The sequence below is a fragment of the Sphaeramia orbicularis genome, chromosome 24 (genome assembly GCF_902148855.1).
Source record: "Sphaeramia orbicularis chromosome 24, fSphaOr1.1, whole genome shotgun sequence".
Taxonomy (NCBI): Eukaryota; Metazoa; Chordata; class Actinopteri; order Kurtiformes; family Apogonidae; genus Sphaeramia; species Sphaeramia orbicularis.
In genome coordinates, this window is record NC_043979.1 from 40,957,445 (window position 1) to 40,977,936 (window position 20,492).

A 20,492-nucleotide genomic window follows, 5' to 3' on the forward strand; every position below is an offset into this window, starting at 1 on the left:
AAAACTTCAATTAAGAAAAAAAAATCTTGAATTAAACAAAAATAAAAAATAAAAAAAAAAATCTTCAATTAAGTTTACTGAAAATTTACTGAAATGTCTAAAGAAAATTAAGCACAATTTTAAAATTTTTTCTGCCTGTTCCACAGTGTTTAGTATCTTTGTAGATCTGACCCATAATGCACATGGACAAATGATAAGTTGAGGAAAACTATTGTTAGGATTGCACTAAATTTTCTTACATTTTTAAATTTCAGTTTTTTAATTTTTTTTTTTTTTTTTTTTGGATAGTTTATTAAAGTAAGTATTTTCATAATTTAATGTTGTTGGGTTTTTTTTTTTTACACTAAAACGAAGACAAAAATTTGGAGTTGTCATTATTTATAGGTTATTATGTTATTATTTTTCTGGCCCACTGCAGATCAAATTTAGCTGAATATGGAACTGAACTAAAATGAGTTTGACAGCCCCGATTTAGACAGTGAAATAAAAGCATCTTAGCATTCTGAAACACTTGTATGAAAAACCATAGAGGAGTTAACAAAGAGAAAAGATACTACTAATGTTGACATCAATGTGGTTTGGTTGAAGTGAAGCTGAATGAGTATTTCTTGCCTCTCTCGCTCTTTGGCAGCTAATCTAAAATTAATGTTATTAATTACACTTTTGATGCTTTGACAGATATAATTTCTGCCTTGAAAAGCCTGTCAGGGTCTGACTTCTTCCTCCCACTCTCAGTCTACATTTAAAGCACAAACAAGACTCTATGAACCAACTACTGCCTCCTTTTTTTTTTTTTTTTTTTGCCCTGAGGATCATGTTAACAGACGGAATAGAAGACAATAGATCCACTGCTCTGGACGGACCTGACCTTCTGTTTATAAAACAAACAAAAAAAAAGCACTGAAAGATTTTTGCTCCTTGGATTTAATAGGGTCTACACATCACAGCTTCGCTCGTCAACCTGTAGGCGAAAAGCAGGGCATAGGCTCCAGAAATAACTCCGAGTCATTTCTTATCAATCATGCGTACGTTAATGTGCAGCGATGTCAAAGGAAGGACGGAACATACGAAAAGTTGTGGCTTTTCCTGAGTGTTTTTTCTCTTACCTTTACTGGAGATTTATCACGTTAACTTAACACTTAGAGATACCTTTCAGCTGTCTATATGAAGGTATAATATAGGGGGCGGGGCTAGGAAGTATAGCTGGAAGTTTGTTCATTGAGCGTTGAAGAGCACAGGAAGTCATTTAGCATAAACTAGTATATATTGTGTTGCAGTGGGAGTGGGTGCTATTGTCTGGGTGGGGGGGTGGGGGGTGGTAAGGATTGTTTTGATGTGTAGGTGTTGTTGCCTGTTCTTATAAAACAATGAAAACAACAATAAATATATTTACGAAAAAAACCCCAAAACTAGCGTGGTGGGTCTCAACATTTTTTGAACAAACACACCTTTGTGCAATGGGCGTTATCATCGAAGACCAGTGGGCGGGACCTTGACGCGCAATGTACCTTATTACGGTGGGGGGCACGGAAATTCTACTCTAACATAACATGCTGCTTCACTGGAAAAAAATCTAAATCTTGCCAAGTGTATTTTTCTCATTTCTAGTCAAAACTTCTCATCACACTTAAAATAAGACATAATCACCTAAACAGGAACTTTGCAGTGAGATAGAAGAACTGATTTTTAGACAATAGATCTGGAAAATGTTATTTCAAGAAATCTTACCAAGGTCATTTTCACTTGTTCCACTGGCAGACTGCTTTGCTTAATTCAAGATTTTTTTTGCTTAACCTCCTCAGACCCAGCTATGGGTTTTCTTTCCATATTTGTGGACAAGAGTTTCATAACTTTATGCAAAAAAAAAAAAAAAAAAAAAAAAAAAAAGATGCTTGAATTAAGCAAAAAAAATCTTTAATTAAGCAAAAAATCTTCAAATAAGCAAAAAAAAAAAAATCTTGAATGAAGCAAAAAAAAAAATCTTGATTTAAGATAAAAAAAAATCTTGAATTAAGCCCCCCAAAAAATCTTGATTTAAGCAAAAAAATATATTGAATTAAGCAAAAAAAAAGTTGAATTAAGCAAAAAAATCTTGAATTAAGCAAAAAAAAAAAAAATCTTGAATTAAGTAAAAAACCTTGAAATACACACACACAAAAAAATCTTGAATAAAGCAAACAAATTCTTGAATTAAGCAAAAAAAAATCTTGATTTAAGCAAAAAAATTTCTTGAATTAAGCAAAAAAAAAATCTTGAATTAAGCCCCAAAAAATCTTGATTTAAGAAAAAAAAAAATTGAATTAAGCAACAAAAAAAATGTTGAATTAAGCAAAAAAAATCTTGAATTGAGCAAAAAAAAAAAAAAAAAATCTTGAATTAAGTAAAAAACCTTGAAATACACACACAAAAAATCTTGAATAAAGCAAACAAATACTTGAATTAAGCAAAAAAAATCTTGATTTAAGCAAAAACATTTCTTGAATTAAGCAAAAAAAAATCTTGAATTAAGCAACAAAAAATTTTGAATTAGGCAAAAAAAATCTTTAATTAAGCAAAAAATCTTCAAATAAGCAAAAAAAAAATCTTGAATGAAGCAAAAAAAAAAATCTTGATTTAAGAAAAAAAAAAAAATCTTGAATTAAGCCCCCAAAAAAATCTTGATTTAAGCAAAAAAATATATTGAATTAAGCAAAAAAAAAGTTGAATTAAGCAAAAAAATCTTGAATTAAGCAAAAAAAAAAAAATCTTGAATTAAGTAAAAAACCTTGAAATACACACACACAAAAAAATCTTGAATAAAGCAAACAAATTCTTGAATTAAGCAAAAAAAAATCTTGATTTAAGCAAAAAAATTTCTTGAATTAAGCAAAAAAAAAATCTTGAATTAAGCCCCAAAAAATCTTGATTTAAGCAAAAAAAAAATTGAATTAAGCAACAAAAAAATGTTGAATCAAGCAAAAAAAATCTTGAATTGAGCAAAAAAAAAAAAAAAAATCTTGAATTAAGTAAAAAACCTTGAAATACACACACAAAAAATCTTGAATAAAGCAAACAAATACTTGAATTAAGCAAAAAAAATCTTGATTTAAGCAAAAACATTTCTTGAATTAAGCAAAAAAAAATCTTGAATTAAGCAACAAAAAATTTTGAATTAGGCAAAAAAAAACATCTTGAATTGGCAAAAAAAAAAATCTAGAATCAAGCAAAAAAACAAACTTGAATTAAACTCAAATAAATAAATAAATAAATTCATAAATCTTGAATTAAGCAAAAAAAACAAACAAACCCCAAACTTGAATTAACCTCCTAAGACCCAGGAAATGTCGGCAAAGTACAAGCTTTTTTTTTTTTTTCTATTAAATAAGTGTCTACATTGGAAACGTCATGATGCAACAGTTTTTTCAGATGTAGTTTTTAAAATTTTTATGGAATGTCCTTTGTGGTGGACAGTTTTCTTTTCTTTTTTTTTTTTTTGTATAAAGTTGTGAAACTCTTGTCTACAAATGTGGAAAGAAAACCCATAGTTGGGTCTGAGGAGGTTAAGCAAAAAAAATCTTGAATTAAGCCAAAAAATCTGCCAATGGAACAAGTGAAAATGATCTTGGTAAGATTTCTTAAAATAAGCTTTTCCAGATCTATCGTCTAAAAATCAGTTCTTATATCTCACTGAAAAGTTCCTCTTTACGTGATTAGGTCTTATTTTAGGTGTGCTGAGATATTTGGACTAGAAATGAGAAAAATACCTTGGTAAAATTTAGATTTTTTCCAGTGTTAATGTTGATACTTATCCAAACTAACGCCCCCCTCTCTACTTTCTCATTCCAAACGCCCCCCACTGGTGTTCCGACACCCCCTGGGGGGCGGTACCACCTCTGTTGTGAAACACTGAAATAGCAGATCATGAATAATCAACAACAACAGATGAACAGGTGAGGTGTTGTTCAGCCTACAGCTTTCACTCATGGTGTGCATTACGGAAAATAAAAATAAACATAAAAAGGCCGATAAACATCATCATACACACACATTAATCTGATTCACACAAACACTATCACCCCTGCACATAAAATAGAACACAATCGAGCAAAATATCCAATATCCACAATGTAATGTGGCAAACACACCACAATAGGTTTGTTGTTGCTGTTGTTGCTTCTGTGAGCGTGACCACTTCCTGTGTGAGTTAATGGACAAAGTATCGTTAAAAATTAATATATTTTGTTTTAAAATCGAACATAAAAAATAAAGGCTTCATATGTCAGTATACATCTACCAACCTACCAGAACCATCCCATAAAGATGGAAGACACTAAACAGCACATTGTCGATCTGGATGGAAACATGAGGACAAAAAACCCCAGACGGAACAGTTGTTTCCAGTTGTTTTGTTCAAACTGTTGAAGGTGTTTAATAAACACGTTAAATGCATATATATTCCCTGCTTCCTTGAGTCTGTTTGCCCATGCAAAATAAAACATGATTAATATAGATTAAAAATGAATGATATTTAATCGTGATTAATCAAAATTAATCCACACACTGCAAAAATCTAAATCTTACTAAGTGTATTTTTCTCATTTCTAGTCCAAATATTTCATCACACTTAAAATAAGACAATCACCTAAAGAGGAACTTTTCAGTGAGATATAAGAACTGGTTTTTAGACAACAGGAAAATCGTATTTCAAGAAATCTTACCAAGATAATTTTCACTTGTTCCATTGGCTATTTTTTTTTTTTTGCTTAATTCTAGATTTTGTTTTACTTTTCTTTTTTTTTTTTGCTTAATTCAAGATTTTTTTTTTTTTTTTTTTTTTTTTTTTTTTTTTTTTTTTTGCTTTTTAGCCACTTATTTCAACAATTTTTTGGGGGGGCTTAATTTGAGATTTTTTTTTCCTCTTTTTTTTTTCTTCGCTAATTTCAAATTTTATTTTTTGCTTATTTCAAGATTTTTTGCTTAATTCAAGATTATTGCTTAATTCAATTTTTTTTTTGTGCTTTTTTCTTTGCTTATTTCAAGATTTTTTTTTGCTTCATTCAAGATTTTTTACTTAATTCAAGATTTTTCTTTTGCTTTTTTCTTTGCTTATTTCAATAAAAAAATTTTTTTTGCTTAATTCAAGATTTTGTTGCTTAATTCAAGATTTTTTTTTGCTTAAATCAAGATTTTTTTTTGCTTAATTCAAGATTTTTTTTGCTTATTTCAAGATTTTTTTTGCTTAATTCAAGATTTTTTGCTTAATTCAAGATTAATTATATATATATATATATATATATATATATATATATATACACACACACACACACACACACACATATATATATATATATATATATATATATATATATATTTTTTTTTTTTTTTTTTTTTTTTTTTTTTTTTTTTTTTTTGCTTAACTCAAGATTTTTTTTTTTTTTGCTTAATTCCAGCAAAAAACCTGCCAGTGGTGGAAAATTATCAGGTGACAAGCCCTATTGACAAGTTAACATAAGTCTCCAGTAAAGGTAAGAGAAAAAACATCTACGAAAACCTACGACTTTTCGTATGTGCCAGGAAGGACAGAAAAAGAGAACGTTAGGTGAACATGTTACAGGTACATGTTCACAGAGGAGGACGTGGAAAATATCTGAACATGAAACAGGACATTTTGAAATTACAGACACAATACAGAGGCAGCTAAATATTCCTTGCCCACCCAACACTTGTTAGCGGGCCTCGCCTTCAGCGCTCACAACATCCAGACAGGCTGTTGACATAATATTTCAAGTGCGAACAGGCAGGCTCAGCGCTGTGTTTATCAGATTTACAGCACATCCTCACATCTGGTTGCCATGACATCCCGGTCAACAGGGATCTCTTCATAACCCCTATAAACCACATATTTGAGGGAGGATTTCTGCTAGCTAGCGCACGCACACTCATGCAGACATTCAAGCGGAGTGCTGCGATCGGTGCACTCTGCCGTCTCCAGAGAAAGGGCATTATGGGTACTTTATCAGCACTGTGATCCACAAGAGCTCCTGATGCACTTTACCCCTCCCCGATGCCGCTCCGTGAGTAATCTGTGATCCTTGTCATCTTAAGTGTCAGCGCAGAAAATCATAGCCAAACGCACACCGCAAGCACCCAGGAAACTCGCAATCAAATATTTAATGCAGTAAAGGAGACGTCTGGTTGCATCTATATCTCGCCCGTATACTCATCGCTCATTTTCTTGCTAGTGAGATGCATTCAGGGGCCCGGCGTCTCATCTGTAAAAGATGTGTACTGTGAAATGAACTCCCTGCGCCACAATTACACAATACAGCCGCAGCACAAACAAGACACCAGGGAAATACCGAGACGGAGAAAGGGAGAAAGGAGGAAAATCGCAGAATTAGACAAGGGGAGGGGGTCGGACGAACACGGCTTTGTCAGCCCGAGAGGTTGTGGGAATGTGGGGGAGAATGGGGAAGGAGCTTAAAGTGACTGTTTTTGGTCATTTCCGCTTACATTGCAAGACAGTGACAGCCTGGGGTGCTGTAAAGGGGGGGTGAATGTGACAAGTTCATGGGGCCCAGCATTTCTAGGGGGTCCATAGAGTAGTGGAAGGGGGGGGTCTACGTAGTGGATACAGGTTAGAACAGGGGTGTCAAACTCATTTTAGTTCCGTTTCACATTCAGCCCAATTTGATCTCCAGTGGGCCAAACCAGTAAAATAATAACAGTGAAAAAAGTCAAATTATATTCTGATCAGGTTTAAATCCACAAACTTTCTGTAAAAATCTGAATAACATAAACCACTTGAATTGTCGTAAGAAAAACAAGTGCAATTTTAAGAATATTCTGCCTCGTTTTATCAGTTTATCATTTATACATGTGCATTACAATCGCACAAAACATTTAGTAACAGGCAGAATATTGGTGAAATTGCATTTACTTTTCTTAAGACATTTCCGTTTGTTCGTATTTGTTCAGGTTATTCAGGTTTTTTGTAAAAGTAGAGTTTGGTAATGTAAACATTTTCATGTAATTTTACTTTTTTTACACCTAAAAAACAAAAAGAGAATTTGGGCTTGTCATTAGTTATAGGTTATTCTGATAATATTTTACTGGTTCTGACCCACTTGAAATCTAATTGGACTGTATGTGTTTGTATGTGGAACCTGAATTTAAATGATTTTGACACCATTGATTGTTAATATCTTCAGTGTAATTTTTGCATTTAAAAAAATTCATCCCGTGGGCCGTTTTGGACCTTTTGGTGGGCCGGATTTGGCCCCCGGGCTGCATGTTTGACACCTGTGGGTTACAAGTTGTGAAAATTACATGTAAGGTTCGTTGTATAATAGAGGAATAGAAGCAGGGAGTCGGACGTTGAAGGCTAAGTTTCACTTTCACTTCATGAAGTAATGGTACTAATGTAAGGAATGATGTTCTAAGGGAGAATGTGGATGTGGACAGGGGTCTGGATCAGCACTGATGTGGGTCTAATGTTAGAAAATACAGGTTCCTTTCAACTTATATATGTTTTTATTGTATTTTTTATGTTTGATTCTTGGATTTTTTTTTTTTTTTTTGCCACTTACGGGTAAGGAACCAAATATGGTATCTTCATTGAACTTGATTTTCTACATAATAATAATTAAAAAAAAGTGGAAACATTTCTCTAAAGCAGGGGTCTCAAATTCATTTTCTTTCAGGGGCCACATTCAGGCCAATTTGATCTCCAGTGGGCCAGACCAGTAAAATAATAACAAAATAACCTAAAAATAATGACAACTCCAAATTTTTGTCTTTGTTTTAGTGCCAAAAAAACCCATTAAATTATGAAAATACTTACTTTTATAAACTATCCAAACAAAAAAGATGTGAATAACCTGAAAAAAATTTAATTTCTTAAGAAAAATCAGTGCAATTTTAACAATATTCTGCCTCAACTTATCATTTCTATATGTGCATTATGGATCAGATCTACAAAGACACTAAACACTGAGGAACAGGCAGAAAATTGTTAAAATCATGCTTAATTTTCTTTAGACATTTCAAGTTATTCACATTTAATTGTTACAGGATAGTTAATAATTTAATGGGTTTTTTTTTTTTTGCACTAAAAGAAAAAAAATCTGAAGTTGCTCATTCAAGATTTTTTGCTTAATTCAAGATTTTTTGCTAAATTTTAATTTTTTTTTTTGGGCTTAATTCGAGATTTTTTTTTACTTAATTGAAGATTTTTTTTTTTTTTTCTCAATTCAAGATTTTTTCCTTAATTCAGGCTTTTTTTTTTTTTTTTTTTGCTTAATTCAATTCAAGACTGTGGAATTTTTGCACTTTGCAAAAACATCTCACGGGCCGGATTGGAACCTTTGGCGGGCCGCATTTTGCCCCCGGGCCGCATGTTTGAGACCCCTGCGCTAAAGTATTAACCCTTTCATGCATACTGGTCACTCCACTGGACAGTTCTTCTCCAGCTGTTCTCTTGTATATTCATGAATTTTGTTGTTTTAGTTCCATATCAGCCAACACAGTGGACATATATGCAACATCCCATAATACACTGCAATTCATACCATTACTATAACTTTCCAGTTCTTAATAAACCTGATCTGCAGTAACATGTTTCAGTGTAAATCAGTTGTTATTTGTTGGACAAAAAAAGAGTTTTTTTTTTTTGCAGATTATATGAGGTAATAACCAGCATTGGAGTATGGTAAAAATGTGAGAAAACATCAAATTAGCAGCCTTAAAAATGTTTTTATTTCATTGTTTTCATTTTACTTTCTGATATTAGGTTTTAAATACATATTTCTTTACTTAAAAAATTATGCCTAAGGAGGTATAAAAACACTCCAGAAAAAAAAAATCTTGACTAAGGCTCTCATAATTCATGCATGAAAGGGTTAATCTTCTTGAGCTGGAAACGTCATTGACCTGTGTAGGAGAAAGTAGTAGCGCCTATTTGTCATTATAATCATCTACTCTATTTAACTTTTTGCAGTGTACGAGATGATGCATAAACGCATCATCTCGTACACTGCAAAAAGTCACTGTAACTTTGCTGTTCTTGATAAACCTGATCTGCACTAACACTTTTGAGTATAAATCAACCGCTAGCTGTTATTCAACTGTAATTAACAGTTGTTTTTTTTTTTTGTTTTTTTTTGCATATTATCTCTATGAAGTGAGTAATAACTAGTGTTAGAGTATGTTAAAATATAAGAAAACATCAGATTAGCTGCATGAAAAATGGTTTTATTTCATAGTTTTCATTTTACTTTCTGATATTAGGTTTTAAATACATATTTCTTTACTTAAAAAATTAAATGCATGGATATTTTTTGTAACTCCATGAAAAAAAACAACAAAAAAACTCAATTTTTTTTTCTTATGCCTAAGGAGGTATAAAAACACTCCAGAAAAAAAAAAATCTTGACTAAGGCTCTCATAATTCATGCATGAAAGGGTTAATCTTCTTGAGCTGGAAACGTCATTGACCTGTGTAGGAGAAAGTAGTAGCGCCTATTTGTCATTATAATCATCTACTCTATTTAACTTTTTGCAGTGTACGAGATGATGCATAAACGCATCATCTCGTACACTGCAAAAAGTCACTGTAACTTTGCTGTTCTTGATAAACCTGATCTGCACTAACACTTTTGAGTATAAATCAACCGCTAGCTGTTATTCGACTGTAATTAACAGTTTTTTTTGTTTTTTTTTTGCATATTATCTCTATGAAGTGAGTAATAACTAGTGTTAGAGTATGTTAAAATATAAGAAAACATCAGATTAGCTGCATGAAAAATGGTTTTATTTCATAGTTTTCATTTTACTTTCTGATATTAGGTTTTAAATACATATTTCTTTACTTAAAAAATTAAATGCATGGATATTTTTGTAACTCCATGAAAAAAAAAAAAAACCAACTCAATCACAATTTTTTTTTATGCCTAAGGAGGTATAAAAACACTCCAGAAAAAAAAAAAATCTTGACTAAGGCTCTCATAATTCATGCATGAAAGGGTTAACATTCTTGAGCTGGAAACGTCGTTGACCTGTGTAGGAGAAAGTAGTAGCGCCTATTTGTCATTATAATCATCTACTCTATTTAACTTTTTGCAGTGTACGAGATGATGCATAAACGCATCATCTCGTACACTGCAAAAAGTCACTGTAACTTTGCTGTTCTTGATAAACCTGATCTACACTAACACTTTTGAGTATAAATCACCTGCTAGCTGTTATTCGACTGTAATTAACAGTTGTTGTTTTGTTTTTTTTTGCATATTATCTCTATGAAGTGAGTAATAACTAGTGTTAGAGTACGTTAAAATATAAGAAAACATCAGATTAGCTGCATGAAAAATGGTTTTATTTCATACTTTTCATTTTACTTTCTGATATTAGGTTTTAAATACATATTTCTTTACTTAAAAAATTAAATGCATGGATATTTTTTGTAACTCCATGAAAAAAAAACAACAAAAAAACTCAATTTTTTTTTTCTTATGCCTAAGGAGGTATAAAAACACTCCAGAAAAAAAAAATCTTGACTAAGGCTCTCATAATTCATGCATGAAAGGGTTAATCTTCTTGAGCTGGAAACGTCATTGACCTGTGTAGGAGAAAGTAGTAGCGCCTATTTGTCATTATAATCATCTACTCTATTTAACTTTTTGCAGTGTACGGGATGATGCATAAACGCATCATCTCGTACACTGCAAAAAGTCACTGTAACTTTGCTGTTCTTGATAAACCTGATCTGCACTAACACTTTTGAGTATAAATCACCTGCTAGCTGTTATTCGACTGTAATTAACAGTTTTGTTTTTTTTTTTTTTGCATATTATCTCTATGAAGTGAGTAATAACTAGTGTTACAGTATGTTAAAATATAAGAAAACATAAGATTAGCTGCATGAAAAATGGTTTTATTTCATAGTTTTCATTTTACTTTCTGATATTAGGTTTTAAATACATATTTCTTTACTTAAAAAATTAAATGCACGGATATTTTTGTAACTCCATGAAAAAAAAAAAAAAACAACTCAATCACAATTTTTTTTTTATGCGTAAGGAGGTATAAAAACACTCCAGAAAAAAAAAAATCTTGACTAAGGCTCTCATAATTCATGCATGAAAGGGTTAATCTTCTTGAGCTGGAAACGTCATTGACCTGTGTAGGAGAAAGTAGTAGCGCCTATTTGTCATTATAATCATCTACTCTATTTAACTTTTTGCAGTGTACGAGATGATGCATAAACGCATCATCTCGTACACTGCAAAAAGTCACTGTAACTTTGCTGTTCTTGATAAACCTGATCTGCACTAACACTTTTGAGTATAAATCAACCGCTAGCTGTTATTCGACTGTAATTAACAGTTTTTGTTTTTTTTTTTTGCATATTATCTCTATGAAGTGAGTAATAACTAGTGTTAGAGTATGTTAAAATATAAGAAAACATCAGATTAGCTGCATGAAAAATGGTTTTATTTCATACTTTTCATTTTACTTTCTGATATTAGGTTTTAAATACATATTTCTTTACTTAAAAAATTAAATGCATGGATATTTTTGTAACTCCATGAAAAAAAAAAAACCAACTCAATCACAATTTTTTTTTATGCCTAAGGAGGTATAAAAACACTCCAGAAAAAAAAAAAAATCTTGACTAAGGCTCTCATAATTCATGCATGAAAGGGTTAACATTCTTGAGCTGGAAACGTCGTTGACCTGTGTAGGAGAAAGTAGTAGCGCCTATTTGTCATTATAATCATCTACTCTATTTAACTTTTTGCAGTGTACGAGATGATGCATAAACGCATCATCTCGTACACTGCAAAAAGTCACTGTAACTTTGCTGTTCTTGATAAACCTGATCTACACTAACACTTTTGAGTATAAATCACCTGCTAGCTGTTATTCGACTGTAATTAACAGTTGTTGTTTTGTTTTTTTTTGCATATTATCTCTATGAAGTGAGTAATAACTAGTGTTAGAGTATGTTAAAATATAAGAAAACATCAGATTAGCTGCATGAAAAATGGTTTTATTTCATACTTTTCATTTTACTTTCTGATATTAGGTTTTAAATACATATTTCTTTACTTAAAAAATTAAATGCATGGATATTTTTTGTAACTCCATGAAAAAAAAACAACAAAAAAACTCAATTTTTTTTTTCTTATGCCTAAGGAGGTATAAAAACACTCCAGAAAAAAAAAATCTTGACTAAGGCTCTCATAATTCATGCATGAAAGGGTTAATCTTCTTGAGCTGGAAACGTCATTGACCTGTGTAGGAGAAAGTAGTAGCGCCTATTTGTCATTATAATCATCTACTCTATTTAACTTTTTGCAGTGTACGGGATGATGCATAAACGCATCATCTCGTACACTGCAAAAAGTCACTGTAACTTTGCTGTTCTTGATAAACCTGATCTGCACTAACACTTTTGAGTATAAATCACCTGCTAGCTGTTATTCGACTGTAATTAACAGTTTTGTTTTTTTTTTTTTGCATATTATCTCTATGAAGTGAGTAATAACTAGTGTTACAGTATGTTAAAATATAAGAAAACATAAGATTAGCTGCATGAAAAATGGTTTTATTTCATAGTTTTCATTTTACTTTCTGATATTAGGTTTTAAATACATATTTCTTTACTTAAAAAATTAAATGCACGGATATTTTTGTAACTCCATGAAAAAAAAAAAAAAACAACTCAATCACAATTTTTTTTTTTATGCGTAAGGAGGTATAAAAACACTCCAGAAAAAAAAAAATCTTGACTAAGGCTCTCATAATTCATGCATGAAAGGGTTAACATTCTTGAGCTGGAAACGTCATTGACCTGTGTAGGAGAAAGTAGTAGCGCCTATTTGTCATTATAATCATCTACTCTATTTAACTTTTTGCAGTGTACGAGATGATGCATAAACGCATCATCTCGTACACTGCAAAAAGTCACTGTAACTTTGCTGTTCTTGATAAACCTGATCTACACTAACACTTTTGAGTACAAATCAACTGCTAGCTGTTATTCGACGTAATTAACAGTTTTCTTAATTTTTTTTGCATATTATCTCTATGAAATGAGTAATAACTAGTATTAGAGTATGTTAAAATGTAAGAAAACATCAGATTAGCAGCATGAAAAACGGTTTTATTTCATAGTTTTCATTTTACTTTCTGATATTAGGTTTTAAATACATGTTTCTTTGCTTCAAAAATCAAACACACGATGTCCAGTTGAGTGGACATTTTTATAACGCCATAAAAAAACAGGTTCGTTAAAAAAATGTCAATCACATTATTTTCTTTATGCCTAAAGAGGAATAAAAACACTGAGGAAACAAAATCTTGACGAAGGTTTTGATAATTCACGCATCAAAGGGTTAAAGTCTTATTATGTCCTCCAATAACACACTGAGGTTGAACTTTTGAATTTCAGAGTATTTCTATGAGGGTTAAACATGCAGTATTTCAGTACATGTTGGTCTGATTACTTTGAATATAAATTAAAGAAGTTGCTGTCTTCTTCTTTTATGTGGTTGTGTCAGATGCTAGCGGTTGAAAGCATGATGGGAGAGCGGATGGTTTTATTTTCAGTCGATGATCCATCTATTAGATTTGCTCTGAAATCTGACTTACAGGCATAGGCTGAAATGCAGCAAATCTAATGACTTCTGCCAAGGAAGTTCTGCGATCACTCCCACTGGTCCATCTGTCTGTTAGAGGATTTATACAAAAACTACTGAACTGAATTTCACACTTACACTGTAAAAAAAAAACAAAAAACGGTAATATTCCGGCAGCAGGGGCGCCAAAAAAATACTGGAAAATAACGGAAAATAACCATCTCATAAAACTACAGTAATTTTCCATAATTAAAATATGTTTTTTTGCCCTAACTTTACACAAGCTTTTTCTTTTTTTTTTTTTTTTTTTACTTTCTGATGTTTAATAAAGAATATTTACATGTATTAAAACAATCAAATTACCTATAAATATATATATATAAATAATTTTCAATGAGACTAAGTTGTACAATCCCCTGATAAAAACTGTATTTGGACAGTTTATCAGTGCTTATACATGTTACACATTCACAAAAATACATTTATTCAACATTTTTGTGGTGAAACCTCAAGATATTTGTCAATTAACAAACAAGTCTTGTTAAATTTACAGAACAAATAATTCTTTTACAGTTAACTGTCAGTAATTTTATCTTGTTTTATTATTTTTTTTTACAGTATTAAACTTTAAATTAACAGTTTAATCTCATGAATAGAAAATAAATATTTGTGAAATTGTGATACATTTGCAAATGTATTTTAATTGTATTTTTCTGTGAAAAAAGAAAAAATTTCTTTTAAAAAATGGAAATTTTTGGGTTATTCACAGTTACAGTTTTTTCATGTTTTTTTTTTTTACATTTGACGTGTAAAATCACAGTCTATTTTTGTCATTTCATTGATATTTTCCTGTATCTTAAAAATACATGACAAATCTGTAAAATAAACAGTGAAAATTCTGTTAAATTACAGATTTTTTTTTTTTTTTTTTTACAGTGTAGTGTAAGGGTAAGGCACGGGACAACAGCTCCAGTTAACCCATAAAGACCCAAACAGCAACTGGTGACCAACATCATCTACTGATCTGAACTGTTTAATACCCTTTGATCCACTAATCCTATCAATACATGTAAATAATTGGTGTAAAATATAGTTTGTCATCTTTTCATGGTCATCAGATATGACCCATTTGGACCTTTAGAGGCTCTGTAGTTACCATGGAAACCCCGTCAACTTCGACAACATTGATTCACCAGTAAAACCCATGGAGTTGGATCAATGACAGTGGATGGACACACTGGGTTTACGTTCAGTTAGTCATAGATTTTGCTGAAAAAGTCTCGTTTTCTGTTTCTGCAATGTGGAAAGTGATTTTCAAGAAAGGGAAATTGACTTAGGGCTGACCTCGATTTACAAAAATAAAATCAAAGTAGAGCAGAAAAATAAATCAATATATTTAATAGTTTGATTTATAAGTGTGCATTTTACGCACACTTGGTGACAGATGCTAGTATTTTTGAACATTTGACCTAGCGCCAAAAATAATAATGCAGATTACCTGATGTTGGAGTTAATCATTGACATATGCCAGGATGAAAAAATCAAATAATATGTGATCCACTTTTTATGTAGTATATTGAAAAAAAATATTTTTTTGTGTTTTTTGCATTAAAAAAATGGTTTGTTTACATTACAAACACAGCATTTAAAGGGTTAAAAAATGGGACAATTATTGAGTATTTGGTATTTTTATTTACGGCTCAAGTTGATGAAATTAAAAAAAAGTGTATTAAAATTAAAAACAAACTATGAAAAATTTTTTGACATTGTTCCAGAAGAGTGCGAAAAAGGCACACTTGGTGTTTAGTAAGGGCCTTGCTGGACGGGATACCGGAGGGTTAAATAAGGTTAGAATTGAAAAGTTGTTCATTTTTGCATGATCTTTAAAATTCTGGCCACCGACTAAAATGTGCACATTGTAAACAAAAGAAAATTACCAGACTAGCATCTGTCTCCCAAGTGTGCCTAAAACGCACTGTTTCTTCCATTTGATATGTATGATTAGGGCTGACCTGGATTTACAAAAATAAAATCAAATTAGAGCAGAAAAATAAATTCATATATAATATTTACTAGTTTGATTTATAGGTGTGCATTTTACGCACACTTGGTGACAGATGCTAGTATTTTTGAACATTTGACCTAGCGCCAAAAATAATAATGCAGATTACCTGATGTTGGAGTTAATCATTGACATATGCCTGGATGAAAAAATCAAATATGTGATCCACTTTTTATGTAGTATATTGAAAAAAAAAAAAAAAAAAGTGTGTTTTTTGCATCCAAAAAAATGGTTTGTTTACATTACAAACACAGCATTTAAAGGGTTAAAAAATGTGACAGTTATTGAGTATTTGGTATTTTATTTACAGCTCAAGTTGATGAAATAGAAAAAAGTTTATTAGAATTAAAAACAAACTGAATGAAAATTTTTTGACATTGTTCCACAAGTGTGCGAAAAAGGCACACTTGGTGTTTAGTAAGGGCCTTGGTGGACGGGATACCGGAGGGTTAAATAAGGTTAGAATTGAAAAGTTGTTCATTTGTGCATGATCTTTAAAATTCTGGCCACCAACTAAAATGTGCACATTGTAAACAAAAGAAAATTACCAGACTAGCATCTGTCTCCCAAGTGTGCCTAAAACGCACTATTTCTTCCATTTGATATGTATGATTAGGGCTGACCTGGATTTACAAAAATAAAATCAAATTAGAGCAGAAAAATAAATTCATATATAATATTTACTAGTTTGATTTATAGGTGTGCATTTTACGCACACTTGGTGACAGATGCTAGTATTTTTGAACATTTGACCTAGCGCCAAAAATAATAATGCAGATTACCTGATGTTGGAGTTAATCATTGACATATGCCAGGATGAAAAAATCAAATATGTGATCCACTTTTTATGTAGTATATTGAAAAAAAAAAAAATTGTGTGTTTTTTGCATCCAAAAAAATGGTTTGTTTACATTACAAACACAGCATTTAAAGGGTTAAAAAATGTGACAGTTATTGAGTATTTGGTATTTTTATTTACAGCTCAAGTTGATGAAATAGAAAAAAGTTTATTAGAATTAAAAACAAACTGAATGAAAATTTTTTGACATTGTTCCACAAGTGTGCGAAAAAGGCACACTTGGTGTTTAGTAAGGGCCTTGGTGGACGGGATACCGGAGGGTTAAATAAGGTTAGAATTGAAAAGTTGTTCATTTGTGCATGATCTTTAAAATTCTGTCCACCAACTAAAATGTGCACATTGTAAACAAAAGAAAATTACCAGACTCGCATCTGTCTCCCAAGTGTGCCTAAAACGCACTGTTTCTTCCATTTGATATGTATGATTAGGGCTGACCTGGATTTACAAAAATAAAATCAAATTAGAGCAGAAAAATAAATTCATATATAATATTTACTAGTTTGATTTATAGGTGTGCATTTTACGCACACTTGGTGACAGATGCTAGTATTTTTGAACATTTGACCTAGCGCCAAAAATAATAATGCAGATTACCTGATGTTGGAGTTAATCATTGACATATGCCTGGATGAAAAAATCAAATATGTGATCCACTTTTTATGTAGTATATTGAAAAAAAAAAAAATTGTGTGTTTTTTGCATCCAAAAAAATGGTTTGTTTACATTACAAACACGATATTTAAAGGGTTAAAAAATGTGACAGTTATTGAGTATTTGGTATTTTTATTTACAGCTCAAGTTGATGAAATAGAAAAAAGTGTAAAAGAATTAAAAACAAACTGTATAAAAAAATTTTTTGACATTATTCCACAAGTGTGCGAAAAAGGCACACTTGGTGTTTAGTAAGGGCCTTGGTGGACGGGATACCGGAGGGTTAAGAGTTAATCATAATGTGGAAAAAGAAAAAGGTTTAACCAGTGGCTTTGGTGCAGATCTGTGTGCTTTTCTAGTTTCAATGATCAGACTAAACGCAGTCAGACTGTGTTACAGTTCTAAAGCTCTACTGCTCTGTTACACTCACACTGACTGGAACATGCTCATATTTTTGTCTGTTCTAGGTTGGGGGCCGATGACTGGTCCCTGGAGTACTCCCTCGCCAGATCTGGGTGTGACGTGCACTGCTTCGATCCCAGTCTGAAACAGTCTCACCTGCAGAAGGCTCAGATGTGGCTTCATCGGCTCTCTGTGGACTGGAGAGACCCCAACCCCGCCATGGCCCAGCGTCAGCAGAGCAACACCAAGAAACTGGCAACCATCCTGAACAACTTTGGACACAGACAGGTGAGAGTTAGGCTACGGTCACAGCGCAGGGCTGAACGCACAAGTCAGGTTTTTGGGTGGAATCTGATTATTCTGTGTGCTCGTTCATATTACACTTTAAATGTGACTTCTATCAGTTTTCAGTCTGAACTGAATGTGAACCTGAAGTGACCCACATGCACAAAAGAGGTCCTGATGGAATACATGACCACACAGGCACATGCACTGTGTTTACGGAAGTCTGTCCATCTGTCCATCCAACTGTCTGTCTGTCTGTCCATCCATCCATCATCTGTCTGTCGTCCATCCATCCATCCATCCACCATCCGTCAGTCCATCCATCCATCCATCCATCCACCATCTGTCAGTCCATCCATCCATCCATCCATCCATCCATCCATCCATCATCTGTCTGTCTGTCCATCCACCATCCGTCAGTCCATCCATCTATCCATCCATCCATCCACCATCTGTCAGTCCATCCGTCAGTCCATCCATCCATCATCTGTCTGTCCGTCCATCCACCATCTGTCTGTCCGTCTATCCATCCATCCATCCATCTGTCCGTCCATCCATCCGTCCATCCATCCGTCTGTCCGTCCATCCATTCATCCATCCATCCATCCATCCATCCATCATCCGTTCGTCCGTCGTCCATCCGTCCGTCCGTCCGTCCGTCCATCCATCCATCATCCGTTCGTCCGTCGTCCATCCATCCATCCATCCATCATCCGTTCGTCCGTCATCCATCCATCCATCAAACTGTCTTTAACAGATCGGATACAGGTCACATATGGGCAAAAAAAAAATCGGCTTTGGCCCACATTTGCCTGCAGTCTGAACGTAGCCTTACAGAGCCAACAGTGAGACGGCAAAGCACTGATTCTGCCAATACTCGACTTCCTGCATCAGCAGAAACCTTCGCTGCATGCCTCTCCCTGTTCATCTGAACTTAATGCATCTCATCATCGCATAATTCATTCGTCCATCGCATGTTTCTGGCTCCAGGTATAAATTCTCATGTATAATTTGTTATTTCTCTTTTAAACACCGTGATGCTGGATGTTACCTCTTAAAGCCCCCAAGGACTGTGCCGTGCCTCATCAGATAGGGATCTGCATATATGATCAATCATGAACACACCGGCCCACTGATCGCATGAATACTAATAAACACAGTTGTGCATCCGGAGAACACGTCTGTTTAGGAAACAGGCTGAATGATAAGTGAAGGTCAAATAAAGCTTCTCTCACACAGGTAATCAAATCACAGCTGAAGGGTTCCAAGGCTCTTTTCTCATCTTATCTTCTGCTCAGGAGAGGGTTTAGAGCTTTGGTTGTTACAGGAAATTATTAATTGAAGAGCAAGCACGCACTGTTTACTAAATTAACAAAAAAAAAAAAATGAAAAGAACTTAAGAAATTCCTGCTACTCACAAAAGCCTTCTATTCTGCAGGCGTTAACCCATAAAGACCCAAACACCTACTGACGACCGAAAGCATCTACCGATCTAAACTGTTTAACACCCGTCGATCCACTAATCCTAGCAATCCATGTAAATAATTGGTGTAAAATACAGTTATTCATCTTTTCATGGTCATCAGATATGACCCATTTGGACGTTCAGAGGCTTCGTAGTTACCGTGGAAATGCTGTCATCTTCTACAATGTTGATTCACCAGTCAAACCCATGGAGTTGGATCAATGACAGTGGATGGACACACTGGGTTTATGTTCAGTTAATGACAGATTTTACTGAAAAAGTCACTTTTTCTGCAGTTTTCTCTGTTTTTGATAGAATAATCCTCAACTTTAATCTGAGCTTTTATGAACATTTTCAGGATCAGTGAATTAAATACAGGAAAACATCTGATTTATACTGAAAAAATTTAAAATACAGAGGATACTAGAAGCACTCGGAAAGCGCAGACCTCCGCCAAGGCAGATCAGTGCCCCAGATTTGGATGAAAATTTCAGGAAATGTTGATACTGGCACAAGGAACAAATGATTACATTTTGGTGGTGATCGGGGGTGGGGAGGGTGGGGGGGCACTGATCTGCCTTGGCGGAGGTCTGCGCTGTCTTTTCTAGAAAAGCACTCATAGAACACAGACCTCCGCCAAGGCAGAACAGTGCCCCCCCACCCCACCCATCACCACCAATATATTAATCATTTGTTCCTTGTGCCAGTATCGACATTCCCTGAAATTTTCATCCAAATCTGTCCATAACTTTTTGAGTAATCTTGCTACCAGACAAACAGACAAACCAACACCAACAAAAACATAGCCTCCTTGGCAGAGGTAAATATTATAATAAACAGTGACAAATCACTTAAAGAAAGGTTAGTTATAGAAATAATTTCATTTGGAAACTGACACAAAAGCAGCACTGGGTCTTTATGGGTTACGAATGTATTTTTTGGCACATGCACTTAAGATAGTTATAAAAAAAAGACCCCAAAAGAGGGACAAAGCATTTGTTTGAATCCAACATCAGGAAGAACATCACACTGACACACTAAAGTTGAAATTTTGAATTCCAGAGTATATCAATGAGTGTCCAATAAAGGGTTAAGAGCACCTGCATGTTCTAACAAATGGATATACAGGGTGGGGAAGCAAAATTTACA

The 20,492-nt window shown here is 33.1% G+C and overlaps 1 protein-coding gene across 1 annotated transcript in view; it reads left to right on the forward strand.

Annotated features, from left to right (window-relative positions):
* The window catches only part of mettl24 (methyltransferase like 24), a 169,795-nt gene that overhangs the window by 137,659 nt on the left and 11,644 nt on the right, over nt 1–20,492 (forward strand). Inside the window, exon 4 of the mRNA XM_030129322.1 lies at nt 17,659–17,881. Within this exon, the coding sequence (XP_029985182.1) occupies nt 17,659–17,881 (223 nt within the window). The remainder of the gene's footprint in view (nt 1–17,658; nt 17,882–20,492) is intronic.